Source organism: Mobula birostris, chromosome 1 (genome assembly GCF_030028105.1).
Source record: "Mobula birostris isolate sMobBir1 chromosome 1, sMobBir1.hap1, whole genome shotgun sequence".
NCBI classification, from domain to species: Eukaryota; Metazoa; Chordata; class Chondrichthyes; order Myliobatiformes; family Myliobatidae; genus Mobula; species Mobula birostris.
The window spans coordinates 250,935,480-250,958,647 of NC_092370.1; the positions used below are offsets into that span (position 1 = coordinate 250,935,480).

General features: G+C 43.1%; 1 protein-coding gene across 2 annotated transcripts in view; it reads left to right on the forward strand.

The window, feature by feature from the left end:
* Positions 1-8,024, forward strand: part of prima1 (proline rich membrane anchor 1) — a 90,368-nt gene extending 82,344 nt beyond the window's left edge. The window contains exon 5 of one of the 2 annotated variants that reach the window (XM_072274675.1): positions 7,119-8,024. In XM_072274675.1, coding sequence (XP_072130776.1) covers positions 7,119-7,218 — 100 coding nt within the window. In that variant the 3' untranslated portion in view covers positions 7,219-8,024. The remainder of the gene's footprint in view (positions 1-7,118) is intronic. The other variant, XM_072274682.1, reaches the window with a different exon arrangement.
* Positions 8,025-23,168: the final 15,144 nt, after the last annotated feature.

The following is a 23,168-nucleotide window of genomic DNA, read 5'->3' on the forward strand; positions in this document are numbered from 1 at the left end:
GGACAGTGACGAAATGCTTTGAGAGGTTGGTCGTGACTAGACTGAACTCCTGCCTCAGCAAGGACCTGGACCCATTGCAATTTGCCTATCGCCACAATAGGTCAATGGCAGATGCAATCTCAATGGCTCTTCACACAGCCTTAGACCACCTGGACAACACACACACCTATGTCAGGATGCTGTTCATCGACTATAGCTCAGTATTTAATACCATCATTCCCACAATCCTGATTGAGAAGTTGCAGAACCTGGGCCTCTGTATCTCCCTCTGCAATTGGATCCTCGACTTCCTAATCAAAAGACCACAGTCTGTGCGGATTGGTGATAACATCTCCTCCTCGCTGACTATCAACACTGGTGCACCTCAGGGGTGTGTGCTTAGCCCACTGCTCTACTCTCTATATCCCCATGACTGTGTGTCCAGGCATAACTCAAGTACCATCTATAAATTTGCTAATGATACAACCATTGTTGGTAGAATCTCAGGTGGTGACGAGAGGGCATACAGGAGTGAGATATGCCAAATAGTGGAGTGGTTTCGCAGCAACAATCTGGCACTCAACGTCAGTAAGATGATTGTGGACTTCAGAAAGAGTAAGACGAAAGAACACATACCAATCTTCATAGAGGGATCAGAAGTGGAGAGAGTGAGCAGCTTCAAGTTCCTGGGTATCAAGATCTCTGAGGACCTAACCTGGTCCCAACATAACCTGGTCGCCTCACTATAGGAAGGATGTGGAAGCATTGGAAAGGGTACAGAACAGATTTACCAGGATGCTGCCTGGTTTAGAGAGTATGCATTATGATCAGAGATTAAGGGAGCTAGGGCTTTACTCTTTGGAGAGAAGGAGGATGAGAGGAGACATGATAGAGGTGTACAAGATAATAAGAGGAATAGATAGAGTGGATAGCCAGCGCCTCTTCCCCAGGGCACCACTGCTCAGTACAAGAGGACATGGCTTTAAGGTAAGGGGTGGGAAGTTCAAGGGGGGTATTAGAGGAAGGTTTTTTACTCAGAGAGTGGTTGGTGCGTGGAATGCACTGCCTGAGTCAGTGGTGGAGGCAGATACACTCGTGAAGTTTAAGAAACTACTAGGCAGGTATATGGAGGAATTTAAGGTGGGGGTTATATGGGAGGCAGGATTTGAGGGTCGGCACAACATTGTCGGCCGAAGGGCCTGTAATGTGTTGTACTATTCTATATTCTATGTTATATATCAATGCAGTTATAAAGAAAGCAAGACAGCGGCTATACTTTATTAGGAGTTTGAAGAGATTTGGCTTGTCAACAAATATACTCAAAAACTTCTATAGGTGTACCGTGGAGAGCATTCTGACAGGCTGCATCACTGTTTGGTATTGGGGGGGGGCGGGCGCAGGCTACTGCACAGGACTGAAAGAAGCTGCAGAGGGCTGTAAATCTAGTCAGCTCCATTTTGGGTACTAACCTACGAAGCACACAAGATATCTTCAGGGAGTTGTGTCAGAAAGACAGCGCCCATTATTAAGGACCTCCAGCACCCAGGGCATGCCCTTTTCTCACTGTTACCATTAGGTAGGAAGTACAGAAGCCTGAAGGCACACACTCAGCGATTCAGGAACAGCTTCCCCTCTGCCATCTGATTCCTAAATGGACATTGAACCCTTGGACACTACCTCACTTATTCATATATATAGTATCTTTGGTTTTTTGCATGATTTTAATCTATTCAATATGCATATACTGTATAAAGTATACTGAATAAGATTTACTTATTTTTTTCTTCTATATTATGTATTGAATTTAACTGCTGCTGCTAATTTAACAAATTTCATGTCACATGTCGGTGATCATAACGATATAACCATATCATAATTACAGCACGGAAACAGGCCATCTCGACCCTTCTAGTCCATGCCGAACTGATTCAGAATAAACTTGATTCTGATTCGAAACTGCTTACAATACAGCAAGTGTGGTCTGACCAATGCCTTATAAAGCCTCAACATTACATCCTTGGAGCACCATATGGAGGAGATGAGGTGTGATGAGATGAGATAGAAACATAGAAACATAGAAAATAGGTGCAGGAGTAGGCCATTCGGCCCTTCGAGCCTGCACCACCATTTATTATGATCATGGCTGATCATCCAACTCAGAACCCTGCACCAGCCTTCCCTCCATACCACCTGATCCCTGTAGCCACAAGGGCCATATCTAACTCCCTCTTAAATATAGCCAATGAACTGGCCTCAACTGTTTCCTGTGGCAGAGAATTTCACAGATTCACCACTCTCTGTGTGAAGAAGTTTTTCCTAACCTCGGTCCTAAAAGGCTTCCCCTTTATACTCAAACTGTGACCCCTCGTTCTGGACTTCCCCAACATCGGGAACAATCTTCCTGCATCTAGCCTGTCCAATCCCTTTAGGATTTTATACGTTTCAATCAGATCCCCCCCTCAATCTTCTAAATTCCAACGAGTACAAGCCTAGTTCATCCAGTCTTTTTTCATATGAAAGTCCTGCCATCCCAGGAATCAATCTGGTGAACCTTCTTTGTACTCCCTCTATGGCAAGGATGTCTTTCCTCAGATTAGGGGACCAAAACTGCACACAATACTCCAGGTGTGGTCTCACCAAGGCCTTGTACAACTGCAGTAGTACCTCCCTGCTCCCGTACTCGAATCCTCTCGCTATAAATGCCAGCATACCATTCGCCTTTTTCACCGCCTGCTGTACCTGCATGCCCACTTTCAATGACTGGTGTATAATGACACCCAGGTCTCGTTGCACCTCCCCTTTTCCTAATCGGCCACCATTCAAATAATAATCTGTTTTCCTATTTTTGCCACCAAAGTGGATAACTTCACATTTATCCACATTAAATTGCATCTGCCATGAATTTGCCCACTCACCCAACCTATCCAAGTCACCCTGCATCCTCTTAGCATCCTCCTCACAGCTAACACTGCCGCCCAGCTTCGTGTCATCCGCAAACTTGGAGATGCTGCATTTAATTCCCTCATCCAAGTCATTAATATATATTGTAAACAACTGGGGTCCCAGCACTGAGCCTTGCGGTACCCCACTAGTCACTGCCTGCCATTCTGAAAAGGTCCCATTTATTCCCACACTTTGCTTCCTGTCTGCTAACCAATTCTCTATCCACATCAATACCTTACCCCCAATACTATGTGCTTTAAGTTTGCACACTAATCTCCTGTGTGGGACCTTGTCAAAAGCCTTTTGAAAATCCAAATATACCACATCCACTGGTTCTCCCCTATCCACTCTACTAGTTACATCCTCAAAAAATTCTATGAGATTCGTCAGACATGATTTTTCTTTCACAAATCCATGCTGACTTTGTCCGATGATTTCACCGCTTTCCAAAAGTGCTGTTATCACATCTTTGATAACTGACTCCAGCAGTTTCCCCACCACCGACGTTAGGCTAACCAGTCTATAATTCCCCGGTTTCTCTCTCCCTCCTTTTTTAAAAAGTGGGGTTACATTAGCCACCCTCCAATCCTCAGGAACTAGTCCAGAATCTAACCAGTTTTGAAAAATTATCACTAATGCATCCACTATTTCTTGGGCTACTTCCTTAAGCACTCTGGGATGCAGACCATCTGGCCCTGGGGATTTATCTGCCTTCAATCCCTTCAATTTACCTAACACCACTTCCCTACTAACATGTATTTCGCTCAGTTCCTCCATCTCACTGGACACTCTGTCCCCTACTATTTCTGGAAGATTATTTATGTCATCCTTAGTGAAGACAGAACCAAAGTAATTATTCAATTGGTCTGCCATGTCCTTGCTCCCCATAATCAATTCACCTGTTTCTGTCTGTAGGGGACCTACATTTGTCTTTACCAGTCTTTTCCTTTTTACATATCTATAAAAGCTTTCACAGTCAGTTTTTATGTTCCCTGCCAGTTTTCTCTCATAATCTTTTTTCCCCTTCCTAATTAAGCCCTTTGTCCTCCTCTGCTGAACTCTGAATTTCTCCCAGTCCTCAGGTGAGCCACTTTCTCTGGCTAATTTGTATGCTTCTTCTTTGGAATTGATACCATCCCTAATTTCTCTTGTCAGCCACGGGTGCACTACCTTCCTTGATTTATTCTTTTGCTAAACTGGAATGAACAATTGTTGTAGTTCATCCATGCAATCTTTAAATGCTTGCCATTGCATATCCACCGTCAATCCTTTAAGTGTCATTTGCCAGTCTATCTTAGCTAATTCACGTCTCATACCTTCAAAGTTACCCCTCTTTAAGTTCAGAACCTTTGTTTCTAAATTAACTATGTCACTCTCCATCTTAATGAAGAATTCCACCATATTATGGTCACTCTTACCCAAGGGGCCTCTCACGACAAGATTGCTAATTAACCCTTCCTCATTGCTCAAAACCCAGTCTAGAATAGCCTGCTCTCTAGTTGGTTCCTCGACATGTTGGTTCAAAAAACCATCCCGCATACATTCCAAGAAATCCTCTTCCTCAGCACCTTTACCAATTTGGTTCACCCAATCTACATGTAGATTGAAGTCACCCATTATAACTGCTGTTCCTTTATTGCACACATTTCTAATTTCCTGTTTAATACCATCTCCGACCTCACTACTACTGTTAGGTGGCCTGTACACAACTCCCACCAGCGTTTCCTGCCCCTTAGTGTTATGCAGCTCTACCCATATCGATTCCACATCTTCCCGGCTTGTGTCCTTTCTTTCTATTGCGTTAATCTCTTCTTTAACCAGCAATGCCACCCCACCTCTCCTTCCTTCATGTCTATCCCTCCTGAATATTGAATATCCCTGAACGTTGAGCTCCCATCCTTGGTCACCCTGGAGCCATGTCTCTGTGATCCCAACTATATCATAATCATTAATAACAATCTGCACTTTCAATTCATCCACCTTGTTACGAATGCTCCTTGCATTGACACACAAAGCCTTCAGGCGCTCTTTTACAACTCTCTTAGCCCTTATACAATTATGTTGAAAAGTGGCCTTTTTTGATGCTTGCCCTGGATTTGTCGGCCTGCCACTTTTACTTTTCTCCTTACTACTTTTTGCTTCTACCCTCACTTTACACCCCTCTGTCTCTCTGCACTGGTCCCCATCCCCCTGTTGTGAACTAACCTCCTCACGCCTAGCCTCTTTAATTTGATTCCCACCCCCCAACCATTCTAGTTTAAAGTCACCTCAGTAGCCCTCGCTAATCTCCCTGCCAGGATATTGGTCCCCCTAGGATTCAAGTGTAACCCGTCCTTTTTGTACAGGTCACGCCTGCGCCAAAAGAGGTCCCAATGATCCAAAAACTTGAATCCCTGCCTCCTGCTCCAATCCCTCAGCCACGCATTTATCCTCCACCTCATCGCATTCCTACTCTCACTGTCGCATGGCACAGGCAGTAATCCCGAGATTATTACCTTTGCAGTTCTTTTTCTCAACTCCCTTCCTAGCTCCCTATATTCTCCTTTCAGGACCTCTTCCCTTTTCCTACCTATGAGATAGGAGGATGTGCATGTTGTCCTTGCTAGGCATCTGAGTCTGAATAGATACGTTGGGCCACTGGGCCTATTTCTGTGCAGTGTAATTGATCTGTAAGAGTCAGGATGTTGTATTACAACTTTACAAAACATTACTAGGTTGCTCCCAGGGTGCAATGTACTGATCTGTCTCCATGCTGTAGGGTTGACACGTTTGCAATGGAAGGTGTAGAGAAGGTTCACCAGGATTTTGGTTGGTTTGGAGGAAAGCTGGTCAGTTCTGGGAAGAGGTTGGATTGGCTGGGCTTGTTTTCCTCAGAATAAAGGCAGCTGAGAGGTGACCTAATAGATCAATACATCATGTGATATGTAAATAATAATAATAGTCATCATCACAATCATGCTAATAATCAAAGACCAACAAATTCATGATGATAAATGCAGAAAATGCGAAGTGAAACCAGAAACAATCGAACACATTCCAGGATCCTACAGTCAGATTCCTACAAATTATAATTCAACTGATCCATTGCTACAGATAGGACAACCATAGTCACCGTCTGCATATAATAATAGAAGATAAACAAGCTAGAACAAATAGATATAGCCATTCTGAACATACATAACATCCACAAATTAAGAAATGAAAAACACCAGAAACATGCTGATATAAAGAGGAAATTGAAAGACTATGGAACATGAACAGGATATACATTGTCTCAATAGTAATTTCTACAACTGATGTTATCCCAAAGTCACTACACACTAGCATTGAACAATTAGGCCTACACAGCCATATTTATATAAATTTCCTGAAAGCCACAATACTAAGCACTACTAGAATAGTCTGAAAGTTCCTAGCAATTGAGAAATGAGTGTGCTTGGATGTGCCTGTACCTCCGGTTTTACCAGCTTCTGCAGAGAATAAAAATAAAGATACAAATCTAATAATAATTCTTTATTTATAGAGCACTTTTCATTTAGAAGATGTGGTTCAAGGTGCTTTACAAATGGGTTAAAGTGCAAACAGGAAAATAAAATTCATGTAAGACTCATGAACACCCTGCCGTCGCTGAGGTCTCATCACTAGCAGAGCGAGCTGTTGACTGTTTACTGTCTAACTGAGCTGCACTTGGCATGGTATTTTATTAACTTATTTGCGGTAATATTTTGTTTCATGTGCGATGTGTGTGGTGAACTGTGTCTGGAGGAACGTTGTTTCATTTGGTTGTATGTATGTACAGTCAGATGACAATAAACTTGAACTTGGACCTAAAGTAGCCACATTAACTACTTGCCAGGGTGAAGGAGTATTGGTAGTTTGCAAAAGCCTGATTAGTGTGGATATCCTGTCATTTCATTTGTGACAAGATTTGTTAAACTGATTATTTCAAAAAGACATTTCGACAGTTTTAGATGCTGAAGTGGAAGTTAAAAATTGTGACTGCTTTCCTCAATTAATCAAAGCTTAGCTTAACTTTCTTTTCCTAAAACAGTGGAAAATTCCATTTTTAACCTTGCAAAATGTATCCCTTCCCTAAAGTATTCAGTTCACATGATTAACAAGTACTGACAGTTAACAAGTTTTTTTTCTGTTCTGTTTTTCTTTGCATTTAACCACCCTTCCCGCACCGGAATCAGGAAGCCCATGCGGAAAGAAGAAAATGGGACAAGCCGAGCGGAATATGCAATGACTTCCCAAAACAACAAAGTGGTGGACAGAAACAGTGTAATCATTTAAAATAGCAGACAGAAACAGTGTACTCATTTAACCTTAGAAAGGAAGCACCGTCCCACAGTTGTTGTTTCAAGACAGGAGTCTGCTTAGTTTGAAATGCACATTACACATGTGGAGAGTTTGAAAACGTCCTGCGAGGACAAGGATCAGGAACTTATTTCAAACAAAAATGAACACACATACTCAGAGCAGAGAAGCAGACTTCCCTTTGGCCAAGTTGACTGTGAGGACAAAGCTGCCAATCAAAGCAAGAGACAAGACCTTACAAAAGGCATAATCAGTATCAAGATGTTTCAATGCCCAGTTGAATTTTAACTCATTCTTTCAAATATTCTATAATCTCCAAAATAAATGCTATTCAGTCAGAATCAGAAGTGTTGATGTTAAAGTCTTTACATGCATGAATTTGGTATCACGGGAACAAAACAGCTCGGTATAAAAAGAAGAAGATCACTTCATAATCCAATGAACTAACAAAGAGCATGGTTGTCCATCACGCCATGTACACTTGCCGTCTGATTCACTATGCAAACCCCTTCATGAAGCATCTCATCTGAGTGTACTCATCCTTTCAAAACACATAGCCAGTTACGTTTTGAGAATGACTTTACAAATAGGTGCTTTTTTTAATTCTTTGTTGGCATGTCATGATTTAACTGATAAAGCCTTTTCTACACTGGCAAGTCTGTAGTTGTTTTAAATCACAATAAAGAGTTTTATCAAAATTACAAATCAGTAAAATACTATTTTTCCCTTAAAGACCAGGCCATGGGCTTTATTCTTCAACATGTTTATTTTCTATATAATAAGTATGAAATAAATGAATTATTAAACCATATGGTCTAAGGCTTTCTCTCACTCAGAATCTGAATCAGAACCAGGCTTAATATCACTGGCATATTCTCATGAGGCTCTGATACACAGGCATCTGTCTGAGTTATCTTGGTTCCTGCTCTGGCTACAGGCTGCTTGCCCTCACTATCTCTCCACAGGCACATCCACCTCCAAGTTACATGCAGTGTTAACATCAAGCATGGTAGATGCATGGATGAAGTGCACTGAGAGTTAATCATCATCATCATGTACAACAGTCTAAATAGCTCGTAATTTCTAGGTAATCAGAATCAGGTTTAATATCATTGGCAAATATCAGGAAATTTGTTGTTTTATGGCAGCAGTACATTGCAATACATAATAAGAAAAAATATATAAATTACAATGAGAAATATATATAATTAAATGCTAGTGCAAAAAGAGAGGAAAATACTGAGATAGTGTTCATTGTCCGTTCAGAAATCTGATGGTGGAGGGGAAGAAGCTGTTCCTGAAATGGCTGCTTGATGGTAGCATTGAGAAGAGGGCATCTTTCTCAACAACAAGGTGATGAGGATCCTTCATAGACAATAGACAATAGGTGCAGGAGTAGGCCATTCATCCCTTCGAGCCAGCATTTCCATTCATTGTGATCATGGCTGATCATCCACAATCAGTATCCAGTTCCTGCCTTATCCCCATAACCTTTGATTCCGCTACCTTTAAGAGCTCTATCCATCTCTTTCTTGAAAGCATCCAGAGACTTGGCCTCCACAGCCTTCTGGGGCAGAACATTCCATATATCCACCACTCTCTGGGTGAAAAAGTTTTTCCTCAACTCCGTTCTAAATGGACTACCCCTTATTCTTAAATTGTGGCCTCCGGTTCTGGACTCACCCATCAGCGGGAACATGCTTCCTGCCTGCAGCGTGTCCAATCCCTTAATAATCTTATATGTTTCAATAAGATCCCCTCTCAGCCTTCTAAATTCCAGAGTAAACAAGCCCAGTCGCTCCAATCTTTCCACATATGACAGTCCCGCCATCCCGGGAATTAACCTTGTGAACCTACGCTGCACTCCCTCAATAGCAAGAATGTCCTTCCTCAAATTTGGAGACCAAAACTGCACACAGTACTCCAGGTGTGGACTCACCAGGGCCCTGTACAGCTGCAGAAGGACCTCTTTGCTCTTATACTCAATTCCCCTTGTTGAGTGTTCCAGCTTTTTGAGGCATCACCTTTTGAAGATGTCTTGGATGCTGGGGAGACCAGTGCCCATGATCCAGAATGGGGCTGGCTGAGTTTGCAACTTTCTACAGCTGTTTCTGATCCTGTGCAGTGGCCCCTCCCTGCATACCAGACAGTGGCCCGTCCCTCCATACCAGACAGTGATGCAACCACTTAGAATACTCCAGGCCCCCCCCAGTTCATTCAATTAAATCAGTAGCTGATCCCCTCAGTTTTACTTTCCCAATTTCTCTGTGCAGCTAGTTAGCTAGTCAAAGGCTTAAGGTCTTTGCATAGAATATACCTGATCTCTAAGCATGGGAGTTTCAGCACATCCTTCATGTAAAAATGTCCCCGCAGTCCAAGTTTGCTGACCACTTCCCCTGAAACAATTCCCCCTAGTTCTCAACTCTCCAACCAGAAGAAGCAGCTTCTCAGTTCACATCATGTCGATTTCTCACCTCATGTTCTTCAATGGAATCACCACTGATTTGTTTGAACTCAATGAGAATGCGTCAGTCTTTTCTGTCTATCCTCATGGAACAACCCACATCCCAGAAATTAATCTTGTCAATCTCTTCTGCACTGGTATCAGGCAGGAGTGTCCTTTTTTTCAGAGTATAGTCAGTACTCCCTATCATTTCATCTAAATCAATAATGTTAACTGAACATGGCAGAGGACTCAGTACTGATTGCCGGCTCACTAACCAGCACAATAATCGTTTGCCAGTCTGAACATTCTTCCTTTTCTGTTCACCAATTATTTTATAACATTTTATAGAAGGCTACAGCACAAAAATAGGCCCTTCAGCCCATCTAGGCTGTGTCAAACCATTAATTTACTTTGTCCTACTGACCTGCAGATGGACAGGTGTGTTATCATTTCAAATGTTTTATGACATTCACAGCTCCCCTATTAATCTGCCCTGTCATATCATTATAAAGAATCAATAGACTTATCAGACCTGGTTAATTTCAGTAAAACATTGGCCTCTGTCTAATTTGATTTCCTTATAACAATGTCCTCATTAATAGTTCAAGGTTCAAGTGAATTTATAATCAAAGTACATATGCAACCCTGAGATTGGTTTTCTTGCAGGGATTCACAGTAAGTACAGAGAAATATAGTGTACTAGAATCAATGAAAAACCACACACAACAAGACAGTAGTTAGCTGGCCTTGCAATTTGCCGGCCAATGGATTTCCAGTTGCTTCCCATCTCTCTCACTTCTTTCATGAATACATTTTTCCTTCTTCCCGGTTGGTGAGCATGTTTGAGAACCTTCAGTCAGTCAGTCGGTTGGTGCTGTCCCGAATCCGGGGTTGGCGGCTGTGCACCTCCATCTTCTTCGATCTCACGCTCTTTTCCTGGCCTCAGCGTAACTCAGCCCAGTCCATTGCCTCACATTATCGTACCAAGTGGTTTACTGCTTTCCTCTTTCCCTCTTTTCTTCTGTCATCCCTTCCAATAACAATTTCTGCAGTCCAGGTACTTGTTAAGAGCCTTAAAACACCATTAATGAATCAGCTGCTACCATAGCAACCTCTTTTGGAATGCCACAATTTCAGGCCATTAGAGTCAAAGCATTTTTTAAAACGTTTAATCTTCTAATTTTTCCAATTGCTCTAAATTTTCAGTCTCATCGGAATCCCGTTTGTCCAATATTACTGGTAAATTTCCTGCATTTTCTATAAAAGGCATACATTGGTTGAAAGGCCTTAAAAAATGTCCTTACTTCATTTAGCAATGTCTCCTCTTCTGGGATCTCACAATTATGTTCACAGTTTATGTAGTTTTACTTTTCTATATCACAATAATGCCATTTTCCATCTTCCTCTCCAGTGGTTGTGGGCACGTGGCCAAGTGGTTAAGGCGTTCGTCTAGTGATCTCAAGGTTGCTAGTTGGAGCCTGAGCTGTGGCAGTGTGTTTGTGTCCTTGAGCAAGGCACTTAATCACACATTGCTCTAGTGTCTGTGCAAGGAGTGGCGCCCCACACAGACTTCCAATCTGCACCTTGTAAGGCATGAAAATGCCCGACGCAGGCCTCTTGTGGTCTGAGTCGACGTTCCCCCCCCCCCAATTGGTTAGTCAATCCTTTACTGAATTCTTTAAAATCTTCAAGTTTGTTCATTCCTGGACGTGGAGAGGGAGGAGGTGGCGGGAAACCAATCGGTGATAGAGGTGGTCACAACACTGTCAATGATGGCTGAGTAACAATTCATCAGGATACACCCTGAGATGTTACATTTCCTCAGCTGGCGTAGGAAGAACAACCTCTGCTGGGCTTTCTGAGTGAAATGCACCGCCACTAGCAACTGGAGCACAATTCAGGGCTGGGAAATGAATGTGTCAACAACATTCTGAAAGATGAAACGATAAATAACTACTCCCTCTCTTTTCAGTATTGAGTGTAATCCTTCAATCAAGTTCTCCATTTTAAGATTACACTTACATTCCTTATATAAGGTCTTCCCATCGCAAGGAAGTATTAATTACACGTAAACTCTGAGATATAATTTACAGTTAAGTTTCAAAGTAAAATTGTTATCAATGTACATATATGTCATTATATGCCATCATGAGATTCATTTGCTCGTGAGTATTCAATCAGCCAGCTCCATCACAGGAACTAGCCTCCGTAGTATCCAGGTCATCTTTAAGAAGCAATGACCCAAAAAGGTTAAATTAGATTATGAGGACACTCAGTCCTCGTCTATTGTCATTGAGAAATGCATGCATTAAGAAATGATACAATGTTCTTCCAGAGTGATAATCACAAATAAACAAGACAAACCAAAGACTAACACTGACAAGACCACATAATTATAACATATACTTACAGCATCGCAAAGCAATACCATAATTTGATAAAGAGCAGACCATGGGAACAGTAAAAAAAAGTCTCAAAGTTCCGATTGACTCCCAATAGTCCCCGATAGCAGGCGGCAGATGGGAGAAACTCTCTGCCATAAATAATCACCAGGCACTAAAAACTGTCGATGCATTGGAAGCACCCGACCACAGCTGACTCTGAGTACGTCTGAAAACTTCGAGCCTCCGACCAGCCCCTCCGACACAGCCTCTCTCAGCACCATCCTCTGCCGAGCACTTCGACCTTTTCCCGGCTGCTGAGCAACAAGCAAAGCCGAGGACTCGGGGCCTTCCCCTCCGGAGATTCCAGACCACACATCAACAGCGGCAGTGAAAAAGGCATTTCAGAAGTTTCTCCAGATATTCCTCTGTTCTCTCACATCCGTTTCTATCAAATCAGGATTGTGCACGGTACCGTACTTGACAGATTACAGATTTCATTCACTGGAGTGGCCACGCAAGCAGCGTCACGCCGCCATCTTCTCCTCCTCCTTAAGGACCTCCACCTCCATAAGTAAGGACCTCCACACCCAGGACATGCCCCCTTCTCATTGTTACCATCAGGTAGGAGGTACAGAAGCCTGATGGCACACACTCAGCGAGTCAGGAACAGCTTCTTACCCTCTGTCATCCGATTCCTAAATGGACATTGAACCCACAAATACTACATCACTACTTTTGGTTTTTTTTGCACTACTTACTTAATTTGACTATTTAGTATATATACTTACTGTAATTGACAGTTTTCTTTTTCTATGGGCTATCATTGTACAGCTGCTGCAAAAGTAACAAACTTCACAACATATGCTGGGATACTAAACCCAATTCTGATAGACTGTAAAAACAAAGAAACACAATAGGATCAACGAAAGATCACACAGAACAAAGACGGTCAAACAACCAATATGCAAAAGACAACACACTTTGCAAATGCAGCAGAAACATTTAAAAAAATTAAAATAATAACAATAAATACATAAGCAATAAATATCTAGAACATGAGACGAAGAGACCTTCAAAGTGAGACCACAGGTGGTGGCGTCAATGCTGGGGTGAGTGAAGTTCAGGAGCCTGATGTTTGAAGGGTAATAACTGTTCCTGACCCTGGTGGGGCGGCTTCTCTTTAGACGCTCATTGTTAATCACTGTAAATGGAAGTGTGGGTCAGACGTTCAGGATAAACACAGACAACTGCTCCATTTGCTCACGGTCCAGAGGTCCTATTGCAAATTATGGGATTATCAACTATGGCTTTCAATAATTCTTGCCTTTTTGTGTGGAAAATATGTGCAAGATACAGCACACACACAGTTTGATTCCTTGCTGGAGCAAATTTACCCCGTCTAATTTACAACTATAGCCTCTGGGTGCCTGTCTCTGTTTCTAGTTTAGACCATCAGACCAAAAGACATACTGTGACCAGGATTAGACCGTTCAGTATATCGAGTCTGCTCCGCCATTCCATCATGGCTGATTTATTAACCCTCTCAACCCCATTCTCCTGCTTCTCTCCATAACCTCCGACGTCCTGTCTAATCAAAAATCAACCAACCTCCACTTTAAATATAGCCAATAACTTGGTCTCCACAGCCATATGTGGCAATGAATTCCACAGATTCATCACCCTATTGCTAAAGAAATTCTTCCTCATCTCTGTTCTAAATGGATATCCCTCTATTCTGATACCTTGTCCTCTGGTCCTTGACTCTCCCACTCTCGGAAACTTCCTCTCTATCTAGGCCTTTCAGTATTCCATAGGTTTCCGTGAGATCCCGCCCATTCTTATAAACTCCAATGAGATTTTACTGATATTCAAATAAAAAAGCCCAAGAAACTATCTATATATATGAGTTAGTCTCTGAGCATTTCCAGTTTTTCCAAGAAATGAAGATACATTTTCACAGCCCGCGTTACTTGTTTTACTTGAATTAGGTTCAACATCCCCTCTCATTTATTCTTACAGCTGCACGGACCAGCTATTGCTCTGAGCAGGAAATTTGTACATAGCCTGAAAACAGCATTTAGCCTTATTAAAACATTATATAAAAGAAAATTCCAGATGCACGGCAACAAAGGCTACATGCATGGGAGCATTTCTGTTACTGCGTGGCCATGCACCTGTGCAGCTCAGAGGAAACAGTGGTTGGGCTGAATAATAATGAGACAATGTGTCATAGTTTAGGTTGCAATTAATATTAATCATATCCATCATACTATACCCATATACTGTATACACCTTCAAGTATTAGAGGGCAATCATTTAGTGTAAGAGGGAAAATTTAAAAGAGATGAGCAGGGCAAGTCATATACAAAATGCTGGAGGAACTTAGGAGGTCAGGCAGCATCTATGGAAATGAATAAACAGACGACGTTTCTGGTCGAGACACTTCAGCAGGGCAGAAAAGGAAGAGGGGAAATACCAGAATGAGAAGACGGGAGGAGGGGAAGGAGGTAAAGCTGGAAGGTGATTGGTGAAGCCAGGAGGGTTGGGGAGAGGGGATGAAGTGAGAAGCTGGGAAGTGACAGGTGCAAAAGGCTAAGGGCTGGAGAGGAAGGAATCTGATAGGAGAGGAGAGTGGACGATGGGAGAAAGGGAAGGAGGAGGGGCACGAGGGGGACGTGATAGGCAGGTGAGGAGAAGAGGTAAAAGCAGGGGGGGCAAAGTAAGGAATTGAAGAAGAGAGAAGGAGGAGGGGAAAATGTGCAGGTAGGTTATTTTTTTTTACACAGAGGAGTAAAAAAATTGGTAGGTGTTTGGAACAGACTGCCATATTTAGTGGTGGAAACAGATACAATAGTGGCACCTAAGAGGCTTTAAGATATATACCTGTCTATGAAACAGGAGTAAAAGTAAAACCAACAGTAAAAGGGATTATCAGGTACTTGTCTATGCAAATAGCTGGATCCAGGCAGATCTCATTTACTTTGGCTTCATGTTTGGTGCAGTTATCTCAGACTGCGAGGACAGTTCCGATGTTTCCCATATTGTAGATGAAAGAGTAGAAATTTTGCAAGTCCACTGCAAAGTGACTTTGAAATGACTGTCTGATGATACCGATTGCCTTTAGAAACCAATGACATTACACAGCTCCTCAGTGTGTGATCGATACTGTTGATTGTTGATGTACTATCTCGAGGGAACACAAGGGTAGTGGTAAGGACCCCAAAGCATTGCAATGGAGGTACTACAGGACACTTGACCGGGAGTTAGTGTAATCTCACTTTTAGTTCTTCACACAGTCCATTTCCAGAATTACATCTGATGCCAGAAAGTGCCAGTCAAACTGATCATTGATAGCTCTAGCAGTCTGGGTCTAATCCTGACCTCGGATACTGGGTCTGGCATTGGCATGTTCTCCCACTGACAATAGAGTCATAGGACACTACAGCATGGATCAGGCCCTTCAGCCCATCTAGGCTATGCCGACCTATTAATCTGCTTTGTCCCCTCGAGGTGCACCAGGATCATAGCCCTCCATACCCCTCCTATACACATACCTGTCCAAATATCTCATAAGCATTGAAATCAAGCTTGCATCCACCACTGCTGCTGGCAGCTTGTTCCACTCTCTCACCACCCTCTGAGTGAAGAAGTTTCCCCTCATGTTCTTACATTTTTTCAACTTCCACTCTTAACGCATAACCACTAGTTGTGGTCTCATCCCATCTCAGTGGAAACAAGCGTGCTTGCATTTACCCTGTCTATGCCCTTCATAATTTTGTATACCCCGATCAAATCTCACCCCCCGCCCCGTTCTTCTACACTCCAGGGAATGAAGTCCAAACCTGTTCAACCTTTCCCCGTAACTCAGGTTCTGTAATCCTGGTAGCATCCTTGTCAACTTTTTCTGCAAGTAGGTTTGCTCCAGGCACACTAATTTCTGCCTATGTCCCAAAGATGTGAAGGTGAAAGGTTAATTGGCCATTGCAGACAGTCCCCAGTGCATAAGTTAGCTAAAGAATCTGGAGGGCAGGTGTTACTGAGGTTATGGAGGGAATAATTAAATAGAGTTCGTATTGGATTAGTGTAAACAGGCACTGGATAGACACCTCAAACACAGTGGGCCTAAAAGCCTCTCTTTGTGTTGTATGATTCTTTGACAAACTTATATCTAAAATGTAGAAAAGGTTTACAAGGATGTTGCCAGGACTGCAGAGAAGGTTTACAAGGACGTTGCTGGACTGCAGAGAAGGTTTACAAGGATGTTGCCGAGACTTGGGAAACTCAGTTACAGAGAAAGGTTGAATAGGTTAGGACTTTATTCCCTGGAGCATAGAAGAATGAGGGGAGATTTGATAGAGGTATATAAAATTATGATGGGTATAGATAGAGTGAATGCAAGCAGGCTTTTTCCACTAAGGCAAGAGGAGAAAAAAACCAGAGGACATGGGTTAAGGGTGAGGGGGGAAAAGTTTAAAGGGAACATTGGGGGGGGCTTCTTCACACAGAGAGTGGTGGGAGTATGGAATGAGCTGCCAGAGGAGGTGGTAAATGCGGGTTCTTTTTTAACATTTAAGAATAAATTGGACAGATACATGGATGGGAGGTGTATGGAAGGATATGGTCTGTGTGCAGGTCAGTGGGACTAGGCAGAAAATGGTTCGGCACAGCCAAGAAGGGCCAAAAGGCCCGTTTCTGTGCTGTAGTTTTTCTATGGTTTCTATGGTTTCTAAACAGAAGCAAATAGACCGAGTCTCGCACAGGAATGATCTTTTACTGGCCAGAAACAATTATGAAATTAAAAGTGGCAGTACAAGGGATTATAACAAAATATTTATTTATGAAGTGTGGCCCTGATGTAGTAGCTCCTGTGGTGCTAGATTAATAATTCACAGTTGGCCCTGACAGATTTGAAAATCTCCAAATTGAATTTTCATTGTGTTTATTTTTCTGTGTTACAGTGTCATGAGTTTCAGTTATTAACCCCTTATTTCAGAATCAGGTTTAATATCACTGGCATATGTCATGAAATTCATTGTTTTACAGTGGCAGTACATTGCAATACATAATAAAATATATAAGTTATTGTACATAAGGAAATATAATATAAAAATTAAGTAAGTGCAAAAAGAGAGTGAAAAAAATGTGGTCAGGTAGTGTTCATGGTTTCATTGTCCATTCAGAAATCTGATGGCAGAGGGGAAGAAGCTGTTCCTGAAACTCTGAGTGTGAGTCTTCAGGCTCCTGTAGCCCCTCCCTAATGGTAGCAATGAGAAGAGGGCATGTCCTGGGTGACGGGGGTCCTCTTTGAGGCATTGCTTTTTGAAGGTGTCCTCGATGCTGGGGAGCCCAGAGCCCATGATGGAGCTGGCTGAGTTTCTGCAGCTTTTTCTGATGCTCTGCAGTGGCCCCTCCGTACCACACAGCCATGTAACCAGTTAGGATCTTCTCCATGGTATGTTTGTATAAATGTGCTAGAGTCTTTGGTGATGCACATCAAAGTTTCCGGTGAACGCAGCAGGCCAGGCAGCATCTCTAGGAAGAGGTACAGTTGACGTTTTGGGCCAAGACCCTTCGTCAGGACCCTCCCCCTCCCACTTTCAAATCTCTTACTAGCCCTTCCTTCAGTTAGTCCTAACGAAGGGTCTTGGCCCGAAACGTCAACTGTACCTCTTCCTAGAGATGCTGCCTGGCCTGCTGCGTTCACCAGCAACTTTGATGTGTGTTGCTTGAATTTGCAGCATCTGTAGAATTCCTCGTGTTTGCGTCTTTGGTGACGTACCATTATTTCACACCTCCATTGTTATTAAACCTCCCTTTACCGCAGGGGTTCCCAACCTTTTTTATGCCTTGGACCACTACCATAAATTGAGTTTCCTGAGAAATTACCACTGTAACATAGTCTGGGACTGAACAAGGGTGACCAAGTGTGTCAAACCTGAACAACAGGGATTCTGTGGATGCTGGAAATCCAGACTAATACTGTCATAGTCATACTTTACTGATCCCAGGGGAAATTGGTTTTCGTTACAGTTGCACCATAAATAATAAATAGTAATAAAACCATAAATACTTAAATAGTAATACATAAATTATGCCAGGAAATAAGTCCAGGACCAACCTATTGGCTCAGGGTGTCTGACCCTCCAAGGGAGGAGTTGTAAAGTTTGATGGCCACAGGCAGGAATGACTTCCTATGACGCTCTGTGTTGCATCTCGGTAGAATGAGTCTCTGGCTGAATGTACTCCTGTGCCCAACCAGTCCATTATGTAGTGGATGGGAGACATTGTCCAAGATGGCATGCAGCTTAGACAGCATCCTCTTTTCAGATACCACCGTGAGAGAGTCCAGTTCCATCCCCACAAAATCACTGGCCTTACACAGAACACAGGGAACTCAGCAGATCAGGCAGCATTTATAGAAATGAATGAACAGTCAACTCTTCAAGCCAAGACCCTTCATCAGGACTGGAAAGGAAGGGAGAAGAAGCCAGAATAAAAAGGTTGGGGGAAGGGAAGGATGACAAGCTGGAAGGTGACAGATGAAGCCCAGTGGGTGGGGGAGTGTGGGATGAAGTGGTGAGATGATAGGTGGAAAAGGTAAAAGGCTGGAGAAGAAGGAATCTGATCAGTGAGGAGAGTGCACCATGGGAGAAAGGGAAGGAGGAAGTGATAGGTAATTGAGGAGAAGAGGTAAGAGGCAAGAGTGAGGAAATGAAGAAGAGGAAAAGGGGAAGAGAAAAAAATTACTGGAAGGAGAAATCAATGTTCATGCCATGAGGATGGAGGCTACCCAGACAGAACATATGGTGTTGCTCCTCCACCCTGAGGGTGGCCTCGTCTTGGCACAAGAGGAGGCTATGGACTGACATGGTGTAACGGGAATGGGAATAGGATTTAAAATGTTTGGCCACTGGGAAATTCTGCTTTTGGTGGATGGAGTGGAGGTGCTCAACAAAGTGGTCCCCCAATTTACAAGGTATGATTGGTCCCTTCAATCATACCTTGTGTTTTTTCCCCTCATTCCATGGAAAAGCAATTGCTGTGTTAACAGTCTGTGCACTACTGGGATTGTCAACCATCCACTGCAGAGGATTTCTCTGATGCCACAACAAACTATCCCAAGGAACTCAACTAACTATACAATATTACCACGGCTGTCTCTGTCCCCATGCAGGGAAATGAATGTGGCCACAATTAAGTATTTTAACAGAGTTTTCCCAAGTCAGTGGAAGTTGCCTTGCCTTCTTTATCATCACAGTGAATTACATATGCAACATATGATTCACACTTACTGAAGACACAAGGTAACACTGGCTGGATCGAAGAAAAGAGGGGGTTTAATGGGAAAGATAGATGACCTCACTGGATGTTTCTCTCATCACAAGTTGCAGTCCAAGTTCAAGTTTATTTATTTTTTTCCATTTAGAGATACAGCATAGAACAGATTCTTCCTGCCCGGCGAGCTGCACCACCCAGCAACCCACATATCTATCCATGCCTAATCACAGGACGATTTATAATCACTGATTAACCTACTGACCGGTACGTCTTTGGACCGTGGGAGGAAACCAGAGCACCCAGAGGAAACCCACAGGGTCACAGGGAGAATGTACAATCTTGCTTACAGAGGACGCCGGAATTGAACTTCAAACTCCAATCGCTAATCTACTGTGACGCCCACACTTGATTCACACTTCTGGAAAACACAAATTAATACTGACGAGTGGGGTGGGGTCTGGTGGGAATGATAAGAACACTGCCTCACTATTATTTTTGCTCTCTTTATGTATTCTTATTCTAATTTATAATTTTTATTTTTTTATTGTTTATATTGAGAAACAGTGTAGAACAGGCCTTCCAGCTATTCAAGCTGTGCCCCCCAGCAATCCCCGATTGACCCCAGCCTAGTCACAGGACAATTTACAATGACAAATTGACCTGCTAACCAGTATATCTTTGCACTGTGGGAGAAAACTGGAGCACCTGGAGGAAACCCACACAGTCAGAAGGAGGTACAATATGAATATCTCTAGAAAAGACTGAGTAGGGATTAGGTGGCACAAGGGTACGGAAATGAATTAGATTCTAGAAAGAACTTTCAAACTTTGTGCTGTATTTAATGTGGCCTCAATGTATTAAAACCAGTTGCTGACCAGACCAGTGGCCATTAGTAACACTGGTAAATATTGATGCAAGCAATGTTTGTCTCATAATCCTAATTTTATTTTGCTGTTGCTGAATTTATAAGAACAGGTATATATAATGATTTATTTTTCACTCTCTGCAATTCTGGTCACCTACCTGCAGGAAAGATGTCAATAAGATTGAAAGCGCAGAGCAAACTCGTGTGGTCACAGGCAGCACATACAAACTCCTAATAACAAATTCCACGACATTCGGCTGATTCTGAAATGACCGTACTGGATGTTTCTCCTAATAACATATTTCACAATATTCAACTGATTCTGAAATGACCCTACCAGATGTTTCTCCTAATAACATATTTCACAATATTCAACTGATTCTGAAATGACCCTACCAGATGTTTCTCCCATCACAATTTGCAGTCCAAGTCTAGTTTATAGTCAGATGCACCATTCTCAAAACTGCTTGTGGTCCATTCTCAACTTAACTCAAATGAGAGTAAAGATGAAAATTACTTTAACTTACTTATAAATTACTTTGTAATCATCAGATGTGTTCATTTAACAATACTGTAAGACCATCAGATATAGGAGCAGAATTAGGCCATTCGGCCCATTAAGCCTGCTCCCCCATTCCATCATGGCTGGTTTATTATAACATGATTTGGTATAATTTCAGGAATAACTGCTGCATAAAACATTTCATCCTATAAACTGCAATATTGCAGACATTGGGAGCATTGATTTACTGCTAACTGATGTGCTTCACCTCCAATAATTTTACACCAAAGTACTCCACAAAGCATTTTATCAAGCAATGTCACAATCAGTTACCACATTTGCTACGGTGACACACACTCAGTTTCATCTGCTATGTCAATAGACAGTTCTTCCTGCAGAGCAAGGTTGTGCAATGTACTCCTATTCTAACATGTCAGTCCAAGGCCTCCGCTTCTGCCACCAGGTTGGAGGAGCAACACCTCATATTCCATCTGGGTAGCCTCCAACCTGATGACATGAAACTCGATTTCTCCAACTTCTAGCATTTTTTCTCCCTTTCCTCTTCTCTCTTCTTCTAATCCACACTCTGGCCTCTTACCCCTTCTCCACACCTGCCTCTCACGTCCCCCTGGTGCCCTTCCTCCATCGTTTTCGCCATGGTCCTCTGTCCTCTACTATCAGAATCCTTCTTCTCCAGCTCTTTACCTTTTCCACCTATCACTTCCCAGCTTCTTAATTCGTAACCCCCCCCCCCCGACTTTCTAGCTGCATTCCTCCTCAGCCCACCTTCTTATTCTGGCTTCTTTCCAGTTTTGATGAAGGGTCTCGGCCCAAAACATCAACTACTTTTTCTGCTTCATAGATGCTGGCTGACCTGTTCAGTTACTCCAGTATTTTGTGGCATCTGCGGAATCCCTTGTGTGTTGGTGAACACTCCCCTTGTGAATTATGCAGGCAGTAACATGAAGTTCCCCTTCCCATCTCAAACTATGGTGCGCCAGAATGTGACTTCAGTATGTCAGCTGTCCAGACCTCTGCTTGGCAGAGGCCAAGCCTGTTAAGTTTTATCCTTCCTGCACGGCCATTGTTCTTCAGGATGGTGGTATCAGTCTTATCCAACAAATTCCACATTTATTCCAAGGTATGCCAGAATAAAAAAAATATACCCAGTCTTCTGAATTCACAGCAGGAAATTCAAAGAACCATGAAAATTAATGAACTTTATAGAGAATTCATAATGTTCTTATCAGATCAAATTTACTACTGATTACTACTGTTGTTTAATTAAAAAGATTTCCCTGATCCTAAACTCTCAGATAAGTGATTGGGTAAGAACAAGTGATTTTTTTTTTCCCCTTCAATAACTACTTCTAGTGTGGAGTTACATTAGATGCATCTCCTGTTTGTAAAGATTAGCGTTATTTGTCACACGTACATTGAAGCATACAGTGAAATGGTTCATTCACATCAGGATGGTACTGGGGCAGCCCACGTGTGCAGTGCCATTCCCGCAGGCACCTGTAAGGAGTTTGTACGTTCGCTCCGTGACCGCGTGGGTTTCCTCTGGGTGGCCTGATTTCCTCCCACAGTCCAAAGACATACCAGTCGGTAGGTTCATTGGTCATTGTAAATTGCCCCATGACAAGATTAGAATTAAATTGGGTAATTGCTGGGCAGTGCGGTGCGGCTCGAAGGGCTGGGAGGACCTACTTCACGCTGTGTCTCAATCGTGGCTTGGCTTCGCGAACGAAGATTTCGGAAGGGGGCTGCCCACCTCTGCTGCAGGCTCGCTGGGGGCTGACGAGGCCAATACGGGACAGGCTGGTCCGGCCACAGTGGCTGCAAGGGAAATTCTGTTCTGGGTTTGGTGCTGCTGTGTCACGGTTCTTCCTCCTCCTCCTTTTGTCCTCAATGCCAGCCCTGCGTGCGTCCTCGAAGGAGGAGACAGACTGGTGAATGGTGTATCGCCAGGCCTCGCGATCGGAGGCTAGATTAGACCACTGGCGATGGTCAACGTGACAGGCACCAAGGGATTCCTTCAGAGAGTCCTTGTACCTCTTCTTTGGTGTCCCTCTGTCACAGTGGCCAGTGGAGAGTTCGCCATACAGCACAACCTTGGGCAGGTGATGATCCCCCATCCTGGAGACGTGCCCTGCCCAGCGCAGCTGCGTCTTCAACAGCATGGCCTCGATGCTGGTGACCTCCGCCTGTTTGAGGACTTTGATGTTGGTGACAAAGTCACTCCAGTGGATGTTGAGGATGGTGTGGAGGCAGCGCTGGTGGAAACGCTCAAGGAGTCGTAGGTGGTGATGGTAGGTGACCTACGACTCGGAGCTGTACAGCAGGGTGGTCAGTACAACGGCTCTGTACACGCTGATCTTTGTGCCTTTCTTCAAATGCTTGTTGTTCCAGACTCTTTTGTACAACCCGCCGAATGTGCTGTTTGCCTTT